The 17811-nt window shown below is 41.9% G+C and overlaps 1 protein-coding gene across 9 annotated transcripts in view; it reads right to left on the bottom strand.

The window, feature by feature from the left end:
* AKAP13 (A-kinase anchoring protein 13) overlaps positions 1-17811 on the bottom strand; it is a 217180-nt gene that overhangs the window by 111885 nt on the left and 87484 nt on the right. For all 9 annotated transcript variants that reach the window (XM_061999043.1, XM_061999044.1, XM_061999042.1 and 6 more), the window contains 2 exons: positions 15640-15936; positions 5159-5342 (listed from right to left, as the gene is read on the bottom strand). In XM_061999043.1, the coding sequence (XP_061855027.1) occupies positions 5159-5342; positions 15640-15936 (481 nt within the window). The remainder of the gene's footprint in view (positions 1-5158; positions 5343-15639; positions 15937-17811) is intronic.

Here is a 17811-nt window from a genome sequence, read left to right as displayed (position 1 = left end):
CCCTGTCCTCCCAGCTCCCAGTTTCCTCCTCTGCTGTGGCCAGAAGAAACACAGAACACCTCAGTATCTTTCTATTCAATTAAATAGCTGTATTTCAAACTGTAATCCTAAAGTGAAACAATACACAGCCACAAAACCAGGCCCTGTGGGTTCATTGCTCCTCCCATGCTTTTGTAGCTATACAGGATCCTCTTGAACACCAGCATCTCTCATCAGGTCCTCTTTCACTACTTCTTTGAGTCCTCATGTTAATCTTGTGCCAGCCCTTACAAAGAAAAAGTCAACTGTTGGCTTCCTGTGACAGACCAGAAGCAAGCCATATCCCAAATCTCTGCCCAGCACCTTGAATAGTAATTAAAAGGATTTGTTGTTTGTTTAGGGGTGAAAGAACAGAGGGAGAAACAATAGTGTTACTTCAATACTCTTCAGTGGCTGATTCTGCTTAGGCACAGCATCACCTGCCAGGGTGGTGGCAACCCTCTGGCCACCTGCACTTCCTCAGCTGTGTCCTCCTCATGATCCCAAGAAATACTTGGGTGAACTGGAGAAACCAAGAGGAAATTTGGAGCCTTGCACATAGTTCCCAGCTTGCAATAACAGCAAGGGTGCACACAGGAAAGAGGGGTTCAGCCTATTCATTCTCAGAGGTACAAGCACTCTGTTTACATACAGCTGCCACAACCTGGCACCGAAGTCGTAGCGGTCAGCAATGTTTTCAGCCTGAGGAAATTAGTGGTTTTTGGAAAGCATCTGCACCACAGGCAGCTCTTTGCCTACGCAAAGACTGAACCAACCTAACACCAAAATTCCATGAAAAATATCCATCTTCAAGTATTGTCTTAATTTGACAAGGCACTGTAAGAAATGCTTAATTTTAGGACCATGCTTTGCTGAACATGAGCTGGACATTTCTGAAATTGAACACACATCTTAAAGGACTTGCTAAACTGGGGTGCAAAGAAATGAGGTGTCAGACAAATCCTCTTGCAGCTCTGGCTCAGAAAAGCAGAAAAGGATATTCAATTATAAAAGCACAGTTACTGAAAAAGCTTCCTAATTTGAGAGGCACTGTGGAGATCACAGCACAGACTTTATCAATTACTTATGTAAAATCAGAACAATAGTCAGTGATAATCATAGACTGCAAAACATTCATAAAACCCTTCTGCTACCAGTGAGTTATTCCTCATGTGTGTTAATGAAACCAGTTTGATTTTGGAGATACACACTTGTACTGACTTACAGTTTCACATACTGAGCCACCTGGTTGTTACTAGGAGATTTGAAGGATGTGCAATCCCAGAGCTGTGCAGAAGTGCTTTATAGCAATAAGCGAGCAGAGAAACCAGTAAAAGGACAACTAATATTAGGGTAAAGAACTCAGAGGACTCTGAAACTTCTCCTTTGCAGGGATTAGAAAATATGTAAGAGTTTTTTGTTTATGGGCTTCACGTTTCTCCTACTGCCTGTTTTGAGGGGACATAAATCACTCTCAGCGGTGGAGGAACTACAAGTGTTTGGCTTCACAGAAAAAAACCCCAATACTTTGGGTTTACTAGACTGAATTCTGTTCTGCAGAAATGAAATCAGAAATAAAATGGCTGTTTGTGTGTTTTACAAAACAGCACTTCCAGCTGCTTTGAAATTCTGCACACTCGCTACTCCTTGGAGCCATTTTCCTTGCCTGACTTACAGAGCACTGAAGAACATGGAGCTGGCAGGCAGATTGTATTACTACACCAAACTGCGTTTGAAAACATCAACTACTGCAAACTGCAGCTGTCCTGTTGCAGAGGCCAAGTCACTCGTAGGGAGAGCTCTACCCCTTTGCTTAATAAACTGCTGCCTCTTCAGAGCCAGCCCTTCCTCCCGAGCAGAGCAGAGCGGCCCAGCTCTGCCAACACCCTGCAGCTAGCATCGCCCAATTTAAACACAGGCAAGGAACAGGCTTCCACGACCCTTTGCTTTGGAATTCACTCCTACTAGACTCAAATTGTTGAAACCCAGAGAGGGCTATGCAACCTCCCTAGTTTCCAAAGCTTTGTCATGCAAGTAAAGATGATTTAAATTGTATTTAAATATGTTTTTTAAGAAACAACAACTGTCAACCAAGTTGCTAGCAAACAAACAAGAAGGCTCCTGGAGAAAACCCTTCACATTTCCCCTCTCCCACAAAACCTCCTGCCCATATGCACTGTCCTATTGCATCTGCATCACAGGCCAATGTTTAATGTGCAGTTTCAATCTCAAAGATAAAATAAGTACACTCAGGAATGATACACAACTGATGAATGAACACTGCTGTTGGCATCCTGCTCTCCCATCTTTGGTGACCTACGTGTGCTCTGTTCACAGCTCCTTAGCTGAGGCTTGAAAGCAGCTGCTCACACACCTTCCTGCCAAAGGATGCAAGAGCCAGTGCACAAGCTGGATACAGAAAGGAACACTTCAAAGGTTGCAAAATCTTAAATTTTAACATAATTTTACATTTGAATTTTAATTTTAACTTTTCACAAGTTTTTTATCACGAAGAACTGCAGCAGTTGAAAAAGGAAAGCCCACGTGATAAACAGAAATCCAAAATGCCACCAGAATAATTGGGTTTTGAGAGAAATATTTACACTGCAGCTGAACCAAGCTGCTTTGCAGCTCAACCCCAGCAAAACTGCAACAATGGAGAAAGTTTTGCGCCTGCTTTTTAATCATTGTATCCTAATTACAGCAAAGTTTCACCCCTTCCCAATGCTGGCTGGGAGAATCACAGTAAAATGCAGGGTCCTGTAAATTAGCAAGCAAGGGAACAATAAAATTCCCCCCCTCCCCCAAAGGATAATGCATCACAAAACACGCTGCATTCATTTATTTGGTGAAGTGCAATTTAATTACTTGTAAAAAGAATGCCTGCTTTGTAGGAGCTCTCACTAGCATGGGTTGCTGCTCTGTATTTTGCTGAGTGCTACGAGCTGTGTGCCAAATTTTGTGTGCGTGGATTATCCAGCATGCACATAAGCAGAGTGCAGAAAAGAAGGTTTTGACAGCACAGAAGTGATATGTACTCTCTTAATGGCATTGCTGCCTTTCTAGATTTCCAAACTCAGTATTTCTCCTCTCATGCCATCTCATTGCAGCAAATGTTAAGCACATCAAAAATCTCAGCTGGGGAATCAGGATGTGCCTATTCTACAGCCACCATCCTCCTGCAGGGAAGGGCTGTGGAGGTCCTGGTGTCACATGGTAGTCCCCTGGCTCCAGTCAGCCCCGAGCTCACAGTACAGTGTTCCATCACCATACCACTCATTAATAAAGGCCTCTGGGACTTCTAGCACACCCAAATTCCTGCTTGTGGGGCTCCATGGAGATAGTAGGGGATTCAGAGTTACGGGTTATGCAGCAGGGCCATCAGATGTTTATACACTATATTTCCACTCAGCAGTCCACGAGGAAAACTAATTGTAACGAACAGTGTAAGGATATAATAAGAACAGGAGCTGGGAACTTGATGGTAATGTTACTGAAAATAAGACACTAGCAATTTCAGAGACAAACTGTAAAGGAAATGAGACAAATCCCTTGGATTACACCAGCAGCATCCGTTACAGGGAATGGCAATGCTATGTAATCCCAGTACTCTTCTCTTTCCATTGAGTGAGAGCAGCCATTCCAGTATTGGTTTTGGAATTAGAAATGTATTGGTTGTGAAATACTCCACCAAATACATGAATAGCTGCTGTAATAGTTTTGTCTACTTCCTATTTACCTTCAAATTACCAGTTATATTCATATTTACATTGTAGTATTTGCTGTGAGTTCTATAATCAACTTAAGATTTCTTTAATGAAGTTTTGGCCAAATTATGCTTCTTGACTTCTTGTGAAGTCTGTTAGCAAGGTTAGTCTCACCTCAGAGATAACTTTGATGCAGTTATAGGACAAATTTGCACAGCCCAGTTTTACAAAGTGGCCTGCAAGAGAGGTTTGTGCTTTCACAGTATGAGTGTTGAAATTAGTCAAGAAAAAAAGTGACACTGTCATCATCTCTGTATTAATCCCAAAGGTGGTAGAAGACAAGGTTAGAATATAGCTCCAGTTCCAACCTGCACCTTCTCCTTCACCTTCACTTTACATGTGGTTATCTGAATTGCTGAAGAAGAAACTTACATGTGACCATTCCAGCGACACTGATCATATATTTTCCCCTCTAACATTCTGCCCAACTATAGAAAGCAGAGTAATTTACAATCTGTAATGGAGAAATGTTGCGTGATAATGTGACTGACACAGTAGACTCCTAAACATGACATTGGGTCACTCAACATAAACCCACAGTATCTGAAAAATCCACTCAGAAAAACAAAGTTAATGACAAAGCTTAAGAGAACTAGGCATCAGAATAACACGCATGCAGACTAAATCTCTCTCCTTTATAAACAGCCCCCTCGAGACTTATTTCAGCTCTTCGTCTTTAATAGCCACAGCTTTTAAAACTGGATCTCGAAACACTTGCTATGCAAATGTAGCCTGTCATCTTCCCAAGGATTCCTGTAGAACACTGAAGTAAACTCTCGCCCTCTTAGTTACTTGCTACGAGTTTGTACGATCCGGCTGCTTCTCTAGACCAACTCGAAAGAGAACCGATTCTGCTGTTGAATACTTGTATTGATTCTTACCTTTTGTTTTTCACCTGTACTGCTAAGATCCTTATTCTCTAACAGGTGCTGCCTTATTTCAATGCACTTATTATTTCATTTAACCAAAAAACTCCAAATCTCTAAAGTGAGAACATGACGACCACCACGAAGCCCTCCAGCTCTCCTCTTTGGGCAGCCGTGCACGTCTGAAGAAAAGCTTTTTCACTTGTGTTTGCATAAGGTTTGTTTAATTAGTCAATATTAGAGTGACTCACTTTGGGCTGTAAGAGACAGCTGGAAGCAGAACACTGTGCAACAGAAAAGGAGAACAGAGCAATATTATTGCATTTCCCCTAAACCCTAAGGATCTACCCCCATTGCTGCTAGCAAGAAAGGTAAGAGCAAAATGATAGAAAAATTGCCTTTAAGAGTAGAACATAGCTCTTGGAAACCACTCAGTGACTATGTTCAGCAAAGGCAAGTAGGATATGGAAGGGAAAACTAGCAGGGGAATCAAGAAAATCTCCTTACTCTGTCAAAAGCTGGTGCAGCTTCTGGTAGCCCCTCTCCAAGGCCAAGCTCACAGGCGTTGCCCCTTCGTTGTTGTGGATGCTGAGGGCTCCTCTTCCACCCGGCTGCTGGAGCAGAAACCACGTCAGCCGCAGCAGACCCAACCTCACCGCAAAATGCATCAGTGTTTCCCGAGGGATGTTCTCTGGGAAGAAAGAAGAAAAGAAAAAGAAATGGGAATTAGTAGGCTGTGGGTTATGCCACATCCCCCCCACTCCCCGTCCCAGCCACACCACACACAATGGCTGGCATGGAGCTGACAGCCCAAAAGCTGAGGAAAGTGCAGCACCTGAAAAAACACACTGGCTGCCAACAGCCAGGAGAGACCAGTACTTTAGAGCGAGGGACAAGCTATGGTGAGGCTGGAAGTGCTCAGGACCTCTCAGGATGAGACTGACTACAGAAGTCAATGTGAAAAAAACATCATTTCATAAACAGCTGAGGCAACCACCAAGTCGCATTGCTTCTGCCTAGGTGGGTTTTTCTAGATGTCCAAGCCTTCTCCTCACACACCCCGGGTCAGCTTTTAGGAACAGACAAGTTTTGCTATTTAATGGGACGTTGGTTTGTCCCAAGGTATGAAAAAAATCAATTGTATTTGTTATTTTTGCAGTTAGAAAAGAGAACACTTGAACCTCTCACGTAGACAAAAAAAAAGGGAGTATTTTGTTTTCCTGGCTCAATTATGCCTCAGCCCAGCTCTTCTCAGCTTTGTATAGTAGCTCTGTCATTCTGAGTAGTAGCATTAATAAACTAGCCATTTCCACAGCTGCTTTTTGTGTTTAATAACTATGACCTTCTAATTTGGTAAAAGTCACTCTTGAGCCTAAGCTTTCATCTCAGAAAAATATCTCCCTACTCTATAAGCTGCAGACCTAGAATGATGCTCCGAAAGGTTTCAAACAGAAACAAGCTTCAGATGCACTGCTGAAACACAGTATTTGCAGATCAAAGTCTGTTACTTCTGTATGAAGGGCAAAAGCATTTGAGGTTAAAAAAAAAAACCCTTTGAGAAACAAAATTTTGTTCTTTTAATTAATGTAGGATTTCAGCATTGACTGACAGCAACAATGACCAAAAAAGAAAGCACCAACTGGGTCTCAGTAAACCATGCCTATGAGCACATTTGGTATAATACCTTTGATATCATAGCAATGATTTGTTGGGTTATTAATTTGGCTGCCAGCCAAACCTATAGAGCAGGTTTAAAAATGCAAGAACATAACTGCTTTAGGATTAAATTATTACATATATCAAGAAGGATGCCCCAAGACAGATCACTTCTTCAAAGTTCTGTTGTTTTTCTTGCTTTCTGAAGGGACATTGTTAAGACCTTCCAAAAGACAAAGCAAATATGGACAGTCCTCCCTGCCTGACACACAAGTTTTCCCAACTTTTTGGATCAGTTCCTGAAAACCTAATCTGTATTCAAGAACCAAAAGCTTTCTGGCACCACATCTCTTCCGAATGACTCCAAATTAGGTCTCTGGGCTACAAAACCAATCCTTCCCCCTAACCTCTTCTTGATTACTGTAAAGCAAAACCATGCCATCCTGAATACATAAATGGATGATCAGAGAAAAAAGGAATAGCTGAGCTCACTGAGAGACAATTTCTCAGCCTGTGGGACAGTAATGACAAGGATTTTGGTATTAAGTGACATAGAATGTAATGGTTTACAAATAAACAGCACAACAAGGTAGTTTATCAATGGCAGTCAGCCAGGGATTTAAAGATAAATGAAAAATAACACATCACACAGATGTAAGACAAAGGCTGCAAAGGTTGCAAAATGAGGAAGTGTGGATAGAGGCAGGACTTACCCAGAGTGAAAGCAGATGCTCAAGGTGTCACTCAATGAACCTGTACTTGCGCAAAGCTCCTACATTACCTGCACACTGGCAGGGTCAGCTAGAATAATTAAAGTAGTACAACTCTTTCCTACTGAGATGTAAGAAGCACAAAAGCACTTCTGTTAGAGCAAATGACTGCTATTCAAATAAAGAATGCGTTGTACTGGTCTGACCATGATCATGACCTCCTTCAGCTCAGAGCCTTACAGTTAGCTGCTCACCTACTCCTGGTTCACAAATCAACACACACACCAACTACAAGTTCTGCTACCTGCAGGCAAATGCTTGTCTTTAATCCATCTGGGTGCCCCTCTCTGTCTCATATTTCCACAGATGAAATGCTCCCTCCCAGTTGTCCCAGATGCTTGTTTGATGTAATCTGTTCCCAGGACTGTAACTTCTGAAAATCCCACCTTTTCCCCATTCTTTCACAACAATCTTTATCACCAAATTAGTATCCACAGTACTTCTAGGGTTTGTATGGAAGTGTCTACAAACACAACTGAACTAAATGTGCCTTTGAGCAAAGACGACGTGCACAGAAGATCTGCACAAGAAAACATGGCGTGTTGCCATCCTGAGCAAATTAAACACACAAACTCACTATCCAGGCCCACTGCAAAGTTCTGCCTAACATATAAACTGGCTTGAGGCCATCCTAACAGATGGGCACAGATGATGGCAGCAAAGACACAAGGTAGTGTACATAAAACAACTGCAGGGGTCCCAGGCAATGGCTTTAGAAGGTTTTGGAGTGTGCAAAACTTGCACAGCTGCAGTTAAAGGGTGTGTGCCATCTGTAGGCTGAATTAACTACTCATATATAATGTAAAACACATCTGTTGGTGTATGGTCTTGCTCAGAATAAGGTGAGACCTGGTCTGCATGAAGTACAGGAGCGTTGCTGGATGGACAGGGGAGGAAGATGGACAAATCCCTCCAGCCTTCCTGCCTCTGAAGAGGTGAAGCTTGTAGCATTAAATGTTGAAAATTTAGTGATTTTAAGGTCGTGCCACAGTGCAAAATGCTCACCCCAAGAATAAGACAAGTATTAACATGCAATAGCCAGAGCGCCTTCTCCTACCTCATATCAAGTATGAGCTCCTCATCTAAAATGTCTTTCCTTTGAATGTCAAAAAAAAGCTTTTTGTAATTACAAAACCATGGAAAGACAAGACATAGGACACTAGAAAGGCAAAGGTTGTTTTGTTCCTTTCTTGTTTCCTAGTAATAGAGAAGAACTGAAACATATGATTATTGTCCCCATAATGGTAGGGCACTCTAATCCAGTTGGCAAACCTTAAGACTTTAGATATATTACATTTTTTCACAGCTGTGACACAAGAACAGACAGTTTATCTTGGTAACTGAGGACATAATTTCCACAGAACACTGACAAATGTACCAATGTTAACAGTAAGGATTAAGGTTTAAGGTGCTATTAGTGCAAAACAAGCACTGAAGAAAAAAAAAGTTTAGATGTGACACATCCAAGAACATACAAATTGTTCTCTAAACTTTCATTTTAGTTCTAATGACATAACAGAAAAAAACACAACAAACCCTGCTCCTTTTTAAAAAATCCTCTTTACATAGAGTAATGAACACCAACTACTCAGTCTGTCCTCCATGCCCTGAGACATTTCACCAACCATCTGGATGAGGGGACAGAGTGTACCCTCAGCAAGTTTGCTGATGACACCACACTGGGAGGAGTGGCTGATTCCCCAGAGGCTGTGCTGCCATTCAGTGGGATCTCGAACGGCTTGAGAGTTGGGCAGAGAGAAACCTCATGAGGTTCAACAAGGACAAGTGCAGAGTCCTGCATCTGGGAAGGAACAAAGAGCAGCTCTGCAGAGAGAGACCTGGGAGTCCTGATTAATAATAAGCTAAATATGAGCCAGCAATGTGCCCTCGTGGCCAAGAAGGCCAATGGCATCCTGGGATGCATCAAGAAGAGTGTGGCCAGCAGGTCAAGAGATGTTCTTCTCCCAATCTACTTTGCCCTGGTGAGACCTCATCTGGAGTCCTGTGTCCAGTTGTGGGCTCCTCAGCTCAAGAGGGACAGAGAACTTCTGCAGAGAGTCCAGCACAGGGCCACCAAGATGATCAGGGGTATGCAACATCTTTCATATAAGGAAAGGCTGCAGGAACTGCGGCTGTTTAGTCAGGAGAAGAGGAGACTGAGGGGTGAACTTATTAACATTTATAAACATCTGAAGGGTGGGTGTCAGGAGGCTGGGACATCCCTTTTTTCTATAGTAGACAGTAATAGGACAAGGGGTGATGGGATGAAGCTGGAACACAAAAAGTTCCACTTAAACATAAGAAAAAACTATTTCACTGTTGAGGTGAGGGAGCCCTGGCACAGGCTGCCCAGAGGGGCTGTGGAGTCTCCTTCCTTGGAGGGCTTCAAGACCCACCTGGACATGTTCCTATGCGACCTGATCTAGATTGACCTGCTTCTGCAGGGGGGTTGGACTAGATGATCTCTAAAGGTCCCTTCCAACCACTACCATTCTATGATTCTAAGAGACAACCATGGACTGGAAAAGTTAAAGCATCTCTGGTTAGTCTCCTTGTGATGGTGACCTTTGCTTGGTTCTCACCTGATCTCATATCTACCTAGCAATTTTGAAATCTGTCATCAAATCTGACCTTAAAACCTTGTTCTACTTGCTTCTGCTGGAAATGTTCTTACTGCTCATAACAACCCTTGAGAAATACTGGGAGCAAATACCAGCAACGTGCTGCCACTTAATGCTGAGGTCCTAGAGGCAAGCTCCAGCAGACAACAGTATACAAGGAAGGTCAAGGAAAAGACACTGTGTTTGGAGTGACGAGTTCAGTTAATAAAAATATATGTGGGTAATTCTTTTTTAATCTTATAAACAAGACATTTTTCAAAGCACACTGAAGGATCTTCATGTCCCTGTTCCCACTAATATCAAAGGGTACAAAAGCTTCCATGTGCCAATGATTTCTCAGCCACAAACTGAGCAGTCCATCTGAGTACTGAGCAGAACATTTCAGATACTGCCTGAGCCAGGATTATTTTCTGCTTCCCATTTTCTACTGCAGAGGGCATTAAACTTAAGTATGAAAAGGACTTTTTACATCTTATCAAGGACTATAGCTGAACAGATCACTGTGCAGGGCTGACACAGAAAAGATCATGCTGATTTATACTTTATGGACATGACAGTCCTTTATTAGAGGGCAGAGAGGAAGGTGAGCAGCAGATTGGGAAAGGATATGAATGAAAAAAAAAGTGCCTGTAATACCAAAAGGGATCAATGAAACATGATAAGACTACAGGAGATGAACAGATCAAATCTACATGTACGAAAAATATCTGCACCCCAAATCCATGTAGAGTATTTCAAACCAGGGCAAGGCATTCCCCTCTCTACCCAGAGAGCTCAGGGGGTTTCGATTTCTCCAGCAGTACTTAACTGCACACAGATGTTTATTCTGCAGCATTTCTGGGAAGCTGTACATATTCAAAAGGTCAGTAACCACCTTCCTAAAGTGTTAAGTGTTTTACCTAGTGTTTTATCTAAGGAGATGATCTCCTGGTTGTATGTGTCTGTAATCCTGACTATCTCGCAGCTCATCAAAGGGATTGCTTCTCCTTACAGCTCTCAAAGGAACGGCTCCCTATCACCCTTGATCACCACAGCCCTCTGCCAACTTTAACCAGCTCCTGAAAGCACCACCTCTGAAAGCTCACACCACTGAAGCTGTAACCATAGGTCTGGGTTTCACCACTTACTTTTAATAAGCAAAATGAAAAGTCTCTGTTTCTTCAAAGGCTTCTCCCAGAACATTATTTAAAAGGAATTTTAAAAGCCAACTGTTTACTACTGATAGTTAACTCAAGGATTAAGCTCTCTAAGCTTTTTATACCTGAGCCTGGGATCCTCCCTAATTTTTTTTTCTGCTTTTTTCCCCTGCAACACAAACAAGCCATAATCATTACTCATACCTCCAAATATTCTGTCCTGGTTTTCTAGTTCACTTATTTTCTCTTCAGCTGTTTAAAACAGAAAATCACAGCCCTGTATTTAAACTGCATTTGTCCTCAGCACATACATTACATTTTGATTTCTAGATAGGAAGGGTAACAATCTGTCCCATTTAAACAGGCACTGAGAACAGTAAATAACCCTCCTTTTGACAGCAGTAACAACTACATTCTTTAAAAACTCACAGTGCACTTGTAATAATTAACATGGTCATGATTATATGGCACTTGAAAGTAACACTGTGTTTAGAACACCATGGTAACATGAATAATTCCTAATGATGGATATTCTGAAATCGTGGAGTTCATACAAATAATTAAGAGCAAGGCCCATGAATCCTGTACTCCAGAGGGACAGTATGTGGTTTGGAGAGCCACAGAACACACCTGCCCTAGGAAAGAAGTGATTGCAGCCATGTGAGTACACAGATACTTAAATGCAAGTACTTCTGGGTCCTTTTCTCTAAAATAAGGATTATAACCTAAGACCTGTTCTCTGAGGTCTTCTACAAAAATCAAGTAGGACGATGCCACTCGAGTCTCCCACATAGCAGGTGGGTTCAGGAAGAAAGAGAAAAAGAAGAGATGCAGTGCAGGAATGCAACTTAGTCAGATGCACAACATCCTAAGAACAAACCACACAGTGAAAACATGTCTGCTGTTACTGACAAAAGGATCAAAACACCACAGGTCTCTTCTCTGCTTTCCAGTCACCTCCACGGGGGACTGTCAATTGTGCTACTTCTCCACAGGATTATAATATTGATCAAAACACCCTGAAACCTGAGTATACCTTTTGAGAGGATTTGTCATGAGGAAAAGCTTGAGAGAATAGTTTATATATATATAAAGAGGGAAAATACTCCATAAAGAAATTGTTCCCTAGACACCTTATTAAAATCGTATCAGGATAAATCAGAAGGGTAAAGAAATAGAAATACGAAATTTGGGCAAGATTACTATCTTTCCAAAGAAAAGCAAGCAAGAAAAGCTGCAAGATGACCCAATGATAAATGGTTTAAGAGAGAAGATTCTGTTTCCAAACTTCTTTCCCATCAGGGATTGACAATGTTCAGTCCCTGCTCTCCAGCACATGAGTGTTACTGTCAGTGGTAGGAGCAGGCTGGCTACCATGTTCCACACCACTGGCTGTTGAACAAAAACTTCATCATCAAAGTCCCAATCCTACAAAAACATAGCCTGGTGTTAAATTTGGCACAAAGGGCTCATTCAAAGCTTGCTAAGGTCCAAATGAATCCACTTTTTTCAGTGGATTTTGGGTGAAGAACTAAGGACTTGTGATCACAAACAACTTCAGTCTTTCACATAGAACCAGAGTAATATAAATTAATAAATATTTGGGTTTGAGTAAGTCAAGCAAATCCTTAGAATAATATTACTGTGGGAATTAGATTAACCAATGCTACTCAATGCATTTAATCTTTGGATAGTTTCTTTTTAAGCAATAAAATCTTTTGCTGATCCAGGCCAATGGAAAAAACCCAGAGTAAGCATACTGTAAACAAATAGAGTGAGGTCTTGAAAGTGCACTGATGACAAGAGAGGAAGAAGCATTCACTTCATAATCAACTTGTTTTAATGAAAACAATGTCTAAAGAGATAACAAAGGAATACATGGAAAAATTATCTATGTGAAAGAGATTAGGATTACCAGGACTATTGAAGCTGAAACTTCTACATTCTATGGTAACAGCTGCTTTAAGTAGGTTACATACAAAGAAATGTTAAATTTAAAAAAGGCACTGGAATGTTTGCAAACATCCTCCAGCAGTTTCCCATAATCTTGGAGGTATTTCTAACCTGCAGCTGAAAGGATGTGCTCTTCAGAATTTGGCTACATGACTGTATCATACCTTTAATCTTGAGTAATGGCAAGCTCAAAGAATGAGCGAGCAGATGATTCTCATATAGCTTTGCCCACAGTAATCTGCATTTTTCCATGCTCTAAACTCACACCTACAATGTGTTAGGGAAAAAAAAGGGATGCTGCAGTAACATAAGGAATAATAGCGACTGAATACAAACTGCCAATCATCACTTTACTGATACGACTATCAGTCTGCTAGTACTTGGAAGCACATGGGATGTTATGTGCCTCCTTCTCTTCAGTGTGTGGACCTTAGCCATGCACTGTGCACTGCACAAACCTACTGACATGAAAGATTAAACAGTCTCAGCAGGTGGAGCTGAGTGTTACTTTTAGTAGCTTCTCTGACCTCTGAGGTGGGTGACAGCAATGAACTCCCTGCCCTCTGCTCAAACACAGGTCAGGGTTGGGTGCAGGCAAAAGCAAGAAGCCTTTGGATAGAGCCATTCCCTCCTCATAAATCAGCAGAGTTGTGTTTGACAGGCAGATCTTCCACCCAGCTTCTGCCTGCAAAACTTCCTGGTTTTGTAAAAGCCAGACTCCTACTTCAGTCCTTAGAAAAATCAACTTTAAATGTGCTTGACAAGGGCCATCTCTGAACAGCAGTTCCCCACTGAGCTGCAGGACTCAGGGAGCTGGCTGAGGCTCCCGGCTTGCTCCTGTCTTCAGAGCCTTTGCTAAACAGCAGCGTTTTGTTTCCAACCTACAAGAGCCCATAGAGACATGCCAGCTTAGAGGCAAGCACTAAAAATCTTTCAAGAAGGGATCTGACATTTTGTTTTGTTCTTATTTCTATAGTATTTTCTCCTTGGAGAAGGTTATTTGAAGTATCTGGTGCTGACATTTAGCAAAACATGCAGTAAGAATTGGAATAGCTGTTCATAGGTAGTGACACAGCACAGGATGGGGTGCCCCTCTGGAGGGGCACTGGCCAGAACACAGGTAAGGGTTCAAATGTTCCCACAGCTTCAATCTTTGCTGTGCTTTTCTCTGTCCTCCACACAAATTAACCAACAAGAACCAGTACAGCGGTGTTATGTTTTACCACAGAGGTTTTTCTAATCTACTGATCCACCAGGAAGCAGAAGCGTCTCTTTCATCTCACTCAAGCAAAATGAAGAGTTTTGTGACTGAGAGGTTGCTTACACGTGCAAAACCTTCCCGTCACAATCACAATCACTCAAATTCCCCCAAACTCCCTCTGGTCAAATAGCTCACTGAAGAAAATTACCAGATACAACTGCCTCTGGCAAAAAAGCTGAAGAGAAATAGGAGACAAATACATCAATAAACTGCTCCTTTTCAGTTATTTATTAAAGACTTCACTGCAAGGCAACATATTTTATAGCACCAACACTCTTGGATGAAAGTAGCATTTGATGCCATTATATTTATTCATTTACACTTTTGTCTACAAAAACCTCACCACAAGATGCCAATACTCTCAGCATAACAGAGCTCAGCCCTACAGAGCTCCTCCTTCTCACAGGAGATGCAATGGATACTCTACAGTTCCATCAGTAATTCAGAACCCCACACAATCAAGGCTTCCAGGCACACAAGCACATGCTGAGCAAATCAATGTAAACCCTATGGCCTGATTTCCTAAGTGCTGGTTTTCAAAAGAACAACCAAAGTCAAAAACTGGATCTCAGTTTTCATTAACTTAAGATCACTTTGCCTGTATTTTTATCCCTTAAACCAGTAATGTCTGTGTTATCACAACTCTTTTAAATGCAGAAACATCAGTGTCTTCCACATAGAGAGAAAAAATAACCAAGTGTTTATCTCCTTGTAAACATATGACAGCATCTGAATTTCTAGCCAGAAACTATTAAATATGATCAAGTCTCTTAAGGTCTGGTAATGCTGTTTGAGCTGCCTGTCTGTGTATTCACATTGACAAAAGCAGTCAGCAAGTCAGTGAAAAACAAAGCAGGGAAATCTGCAGCAAACCCTGTTGCAGTGAGCAAAACAGCATGCTGCGCTGGGCAAGCCACATCTATTCCTATTCAACTGTTCATGCTGTTGCATCCCATAAAAAGATAACGGATGCTTCACAGCCACATTCCTGAAGTGAAACTATTTGCCAAAATACCCTGAAAATTTACAGTAAGGATTTGTATACACTGGGACTAGCCCCTAAGTACCTCAGTATGCTTCCTTAAACTCCCCTGAGACAAAAAAAAGCGGAACTCCAAGGACACGACGTGTCACAGCATCCTGAACACCTCAGCACTTCTGCAGTCAACAGAGACTTTGGGCCAGCTGTGAGATTTATTTATAAGCCTTTAAGGGTCAGGCTTTCCCACCTTCACCTTCTTTCATTTAAAAAATTGTCCAGGCTTATTTTGGGGAATTCCAGCTGGTGTGCAACCAGGGATGTGATACAAATCCTCAGTGGCAGCGCCCCAACGTCTCCAAGAAAAATCAGATACACCTTACGGTCACTTTACACCTGTACTACAAGCCCAACACCAACCAGAAGTGCCAAATTTGAGGCACAAGGATAATATTTCCAGAAGCATCAGACCTTCTCCCCACAGGTTTCTTTCAGGAAACCTTAGAATTATGATGCTGATACACATGTCATTGCATATACACAAAAAAACCCCACAGTCTCTTCTTCTCTCTCCTAACCCACAAGTCTCACACATGACCCAGAGGTCCTCACCGGCCAGGGACTGGTCTGCTCCCAGTACATTCCATTCTGCTGGCAGTTTCAGGTGTCGAAATGCCAAAGCCACTTTCTCATCCAAGAAGTCCACGTCTGCAGCAGGTGGTCTTGACCGGTCCAAGAAGCGGGTGAAATTTAGCGCCTGCTGGTTGCCAGCGCAGGTGGCCAGAAACTGGGCAGCATCATAGGCTTCATCCTGGACAAACTGGAAACTCTCTTCTGCCACAACCAGAACGGGATGACCTTCTCTAGAGGCACAAAGTGCCACTTTCACTGTCTCACAGCAGTCATGGCCTGCAAAATAAACCCAAGGGAAATGGTAAAAAAAGAAGAATTGCATGTGCTGAAGAAACACAACTGAGCAACTCCTTTGGCATATATAGTCTACATTAAATCAGGTAAAGCAAGTTACTGAGGGTCACAACTCTAAATTAAACACCATCTTGGGAATTTAGATGAGTATCTCTCACAGACTTTAAAAGGAAAATATGTATAACCGTGTCACAATATAAACCAAGAAATACAAGCCACCTGAATCCGACCAGGCTGTTTTTGATCAGTGACAAGTAAACTCAAAAGCATTAAGTAATTCAAGTGAACATTTTGCTAACATAACCCCCTCCCCAGATTATACGGTTTAACTTTCCTTTTCCAGTTCTACAGGACTCCACTAACTCACCAGAAACTAAAATCCAAGTGCTGCAAAACTACATACTCCAAATGCTGTCACAACACTTGGCTTGTACAGAAAACAGCACAATTTCATCTGAAACAAAGACTTAAACGGCTACAAGAGTGTGACCTGCCCAGGCATGCCCTGAGCATAGCCTTGGATCCCACTCTCACTGCTGCACCTGCCCTTTGCATTCCCATGACAAAAAGAAAACTAAACAAAAACGTGGAAATGGCCACATCTTGTATTTACAAAACAAGAAGGTTGGAAGTTTGATAACTCTACATTTATTTATTTATTTATTTGGGGCAGGGAAAAAGCAGACAGGATGCCCTGCTGTGGCAACAATCTAACTGACTCAGAATTGAAAAGATAAATCACTCAAAGCCCAGTCCAAAACCCATCACACCTTTTTTTGCAAGTTTGAAAGGAAAAATATACTATGTTTCCAACACAACCACCACTTGTAATTGTCAGACGTGCCCCTTCAATAATAAGGTTTGTGTTTCAAATTCACCGTGCGGCAGTTTCTTGTTCCAGCCGTGGGCTGACGTCATGGCTGTTTTTGCCAGAACAGCATGGACCCTGCACTAATTACTGGAAAAGCTTCTTTTTGCCCACGACCTCAGCATACTACTACATTCATGAAACCCTGCTTAATTAAATACAAAATGACGATTTATTTTTAAAGGCTTGAAAATTCAATTTAAACCCTATTTGCGGTCAGTGGGAAAGTTTCCTTCTTGTGTCGGGGCCCTTTGCTGTTGATTTCCCTGACAAAAGGAGAAATATGTCCCTAATCTTCGTGGTCTTTCAAGCCAACCTTCCAAATGTATTCTGAGGCTTTTGGCATGTTTAAAGGTTTGGGGTTTTTTCTGCTGAGAGAGGAGATCCTGAAGTTAATTGAAAGGTCAAAACTGCTATTAGGACACTGCGGGTAGCACTGAAATTGTCAAGAGATGAGGCTGCACAGCTTCCTAAGGAGAACAAATGCAGCTGGATGGGTATCAAAGCCAAGTGTAGAAGAGGAGGAAAACACATATGAATGTCACTACAATGGCTCAATACAACTTGGAGGGTCTGAAGCTGAAAGGTGAGAAAACTTTTTCCGTCACCAAGCACCTCTTAGTAAGATGATGTGAAAGCTGAAGGAATATACTTACTAGTGTTGATGTTATAAAAAAGAATAAGGGTAGGACAACCTACTTCTACTGTTCTTGGAAATATTGCCTGTGCATTGTAATGCAACACCAGCCAATAGGATTACAGTGGCAGGAATCTCAGCAGCCCAGGTGAAACCCATTCACATGGCTGTTGCACACAGGCTGCTGAGAATGCCATGCTACCCATGGGAGCTGACTCAAGTGATGTGAACTTGGCTCTCCTTTATGCAGAACTTTGCTAGAATGCAGAGTTAAGAAAAAAATCATAACAGACTCCTTAATAGAATGATAAAAAGCAACCTTTTTTTAAAGGTCTATTCCCACAAGAATCCC

Source organism: Colius striatus, chromosome 7, assembly GCF_028858725.1.
Source record: "Colius striatus isolate bColStr4 chromosome 7, bColStr4.1.hap1, whole genome shotgun sequence".
In the NCBI taxonomy this organism is placed as follows: Eukaryota; Metazoa; Chordata; class Aves; order Coliiformes; family Coliidae; genus Colius; species Colius striatus.
The sequence above is the reverse complement of the archived record's forward strand: the minus strand, read 5'-3'. Positions and strand labels throughout refer to the sequence as shown.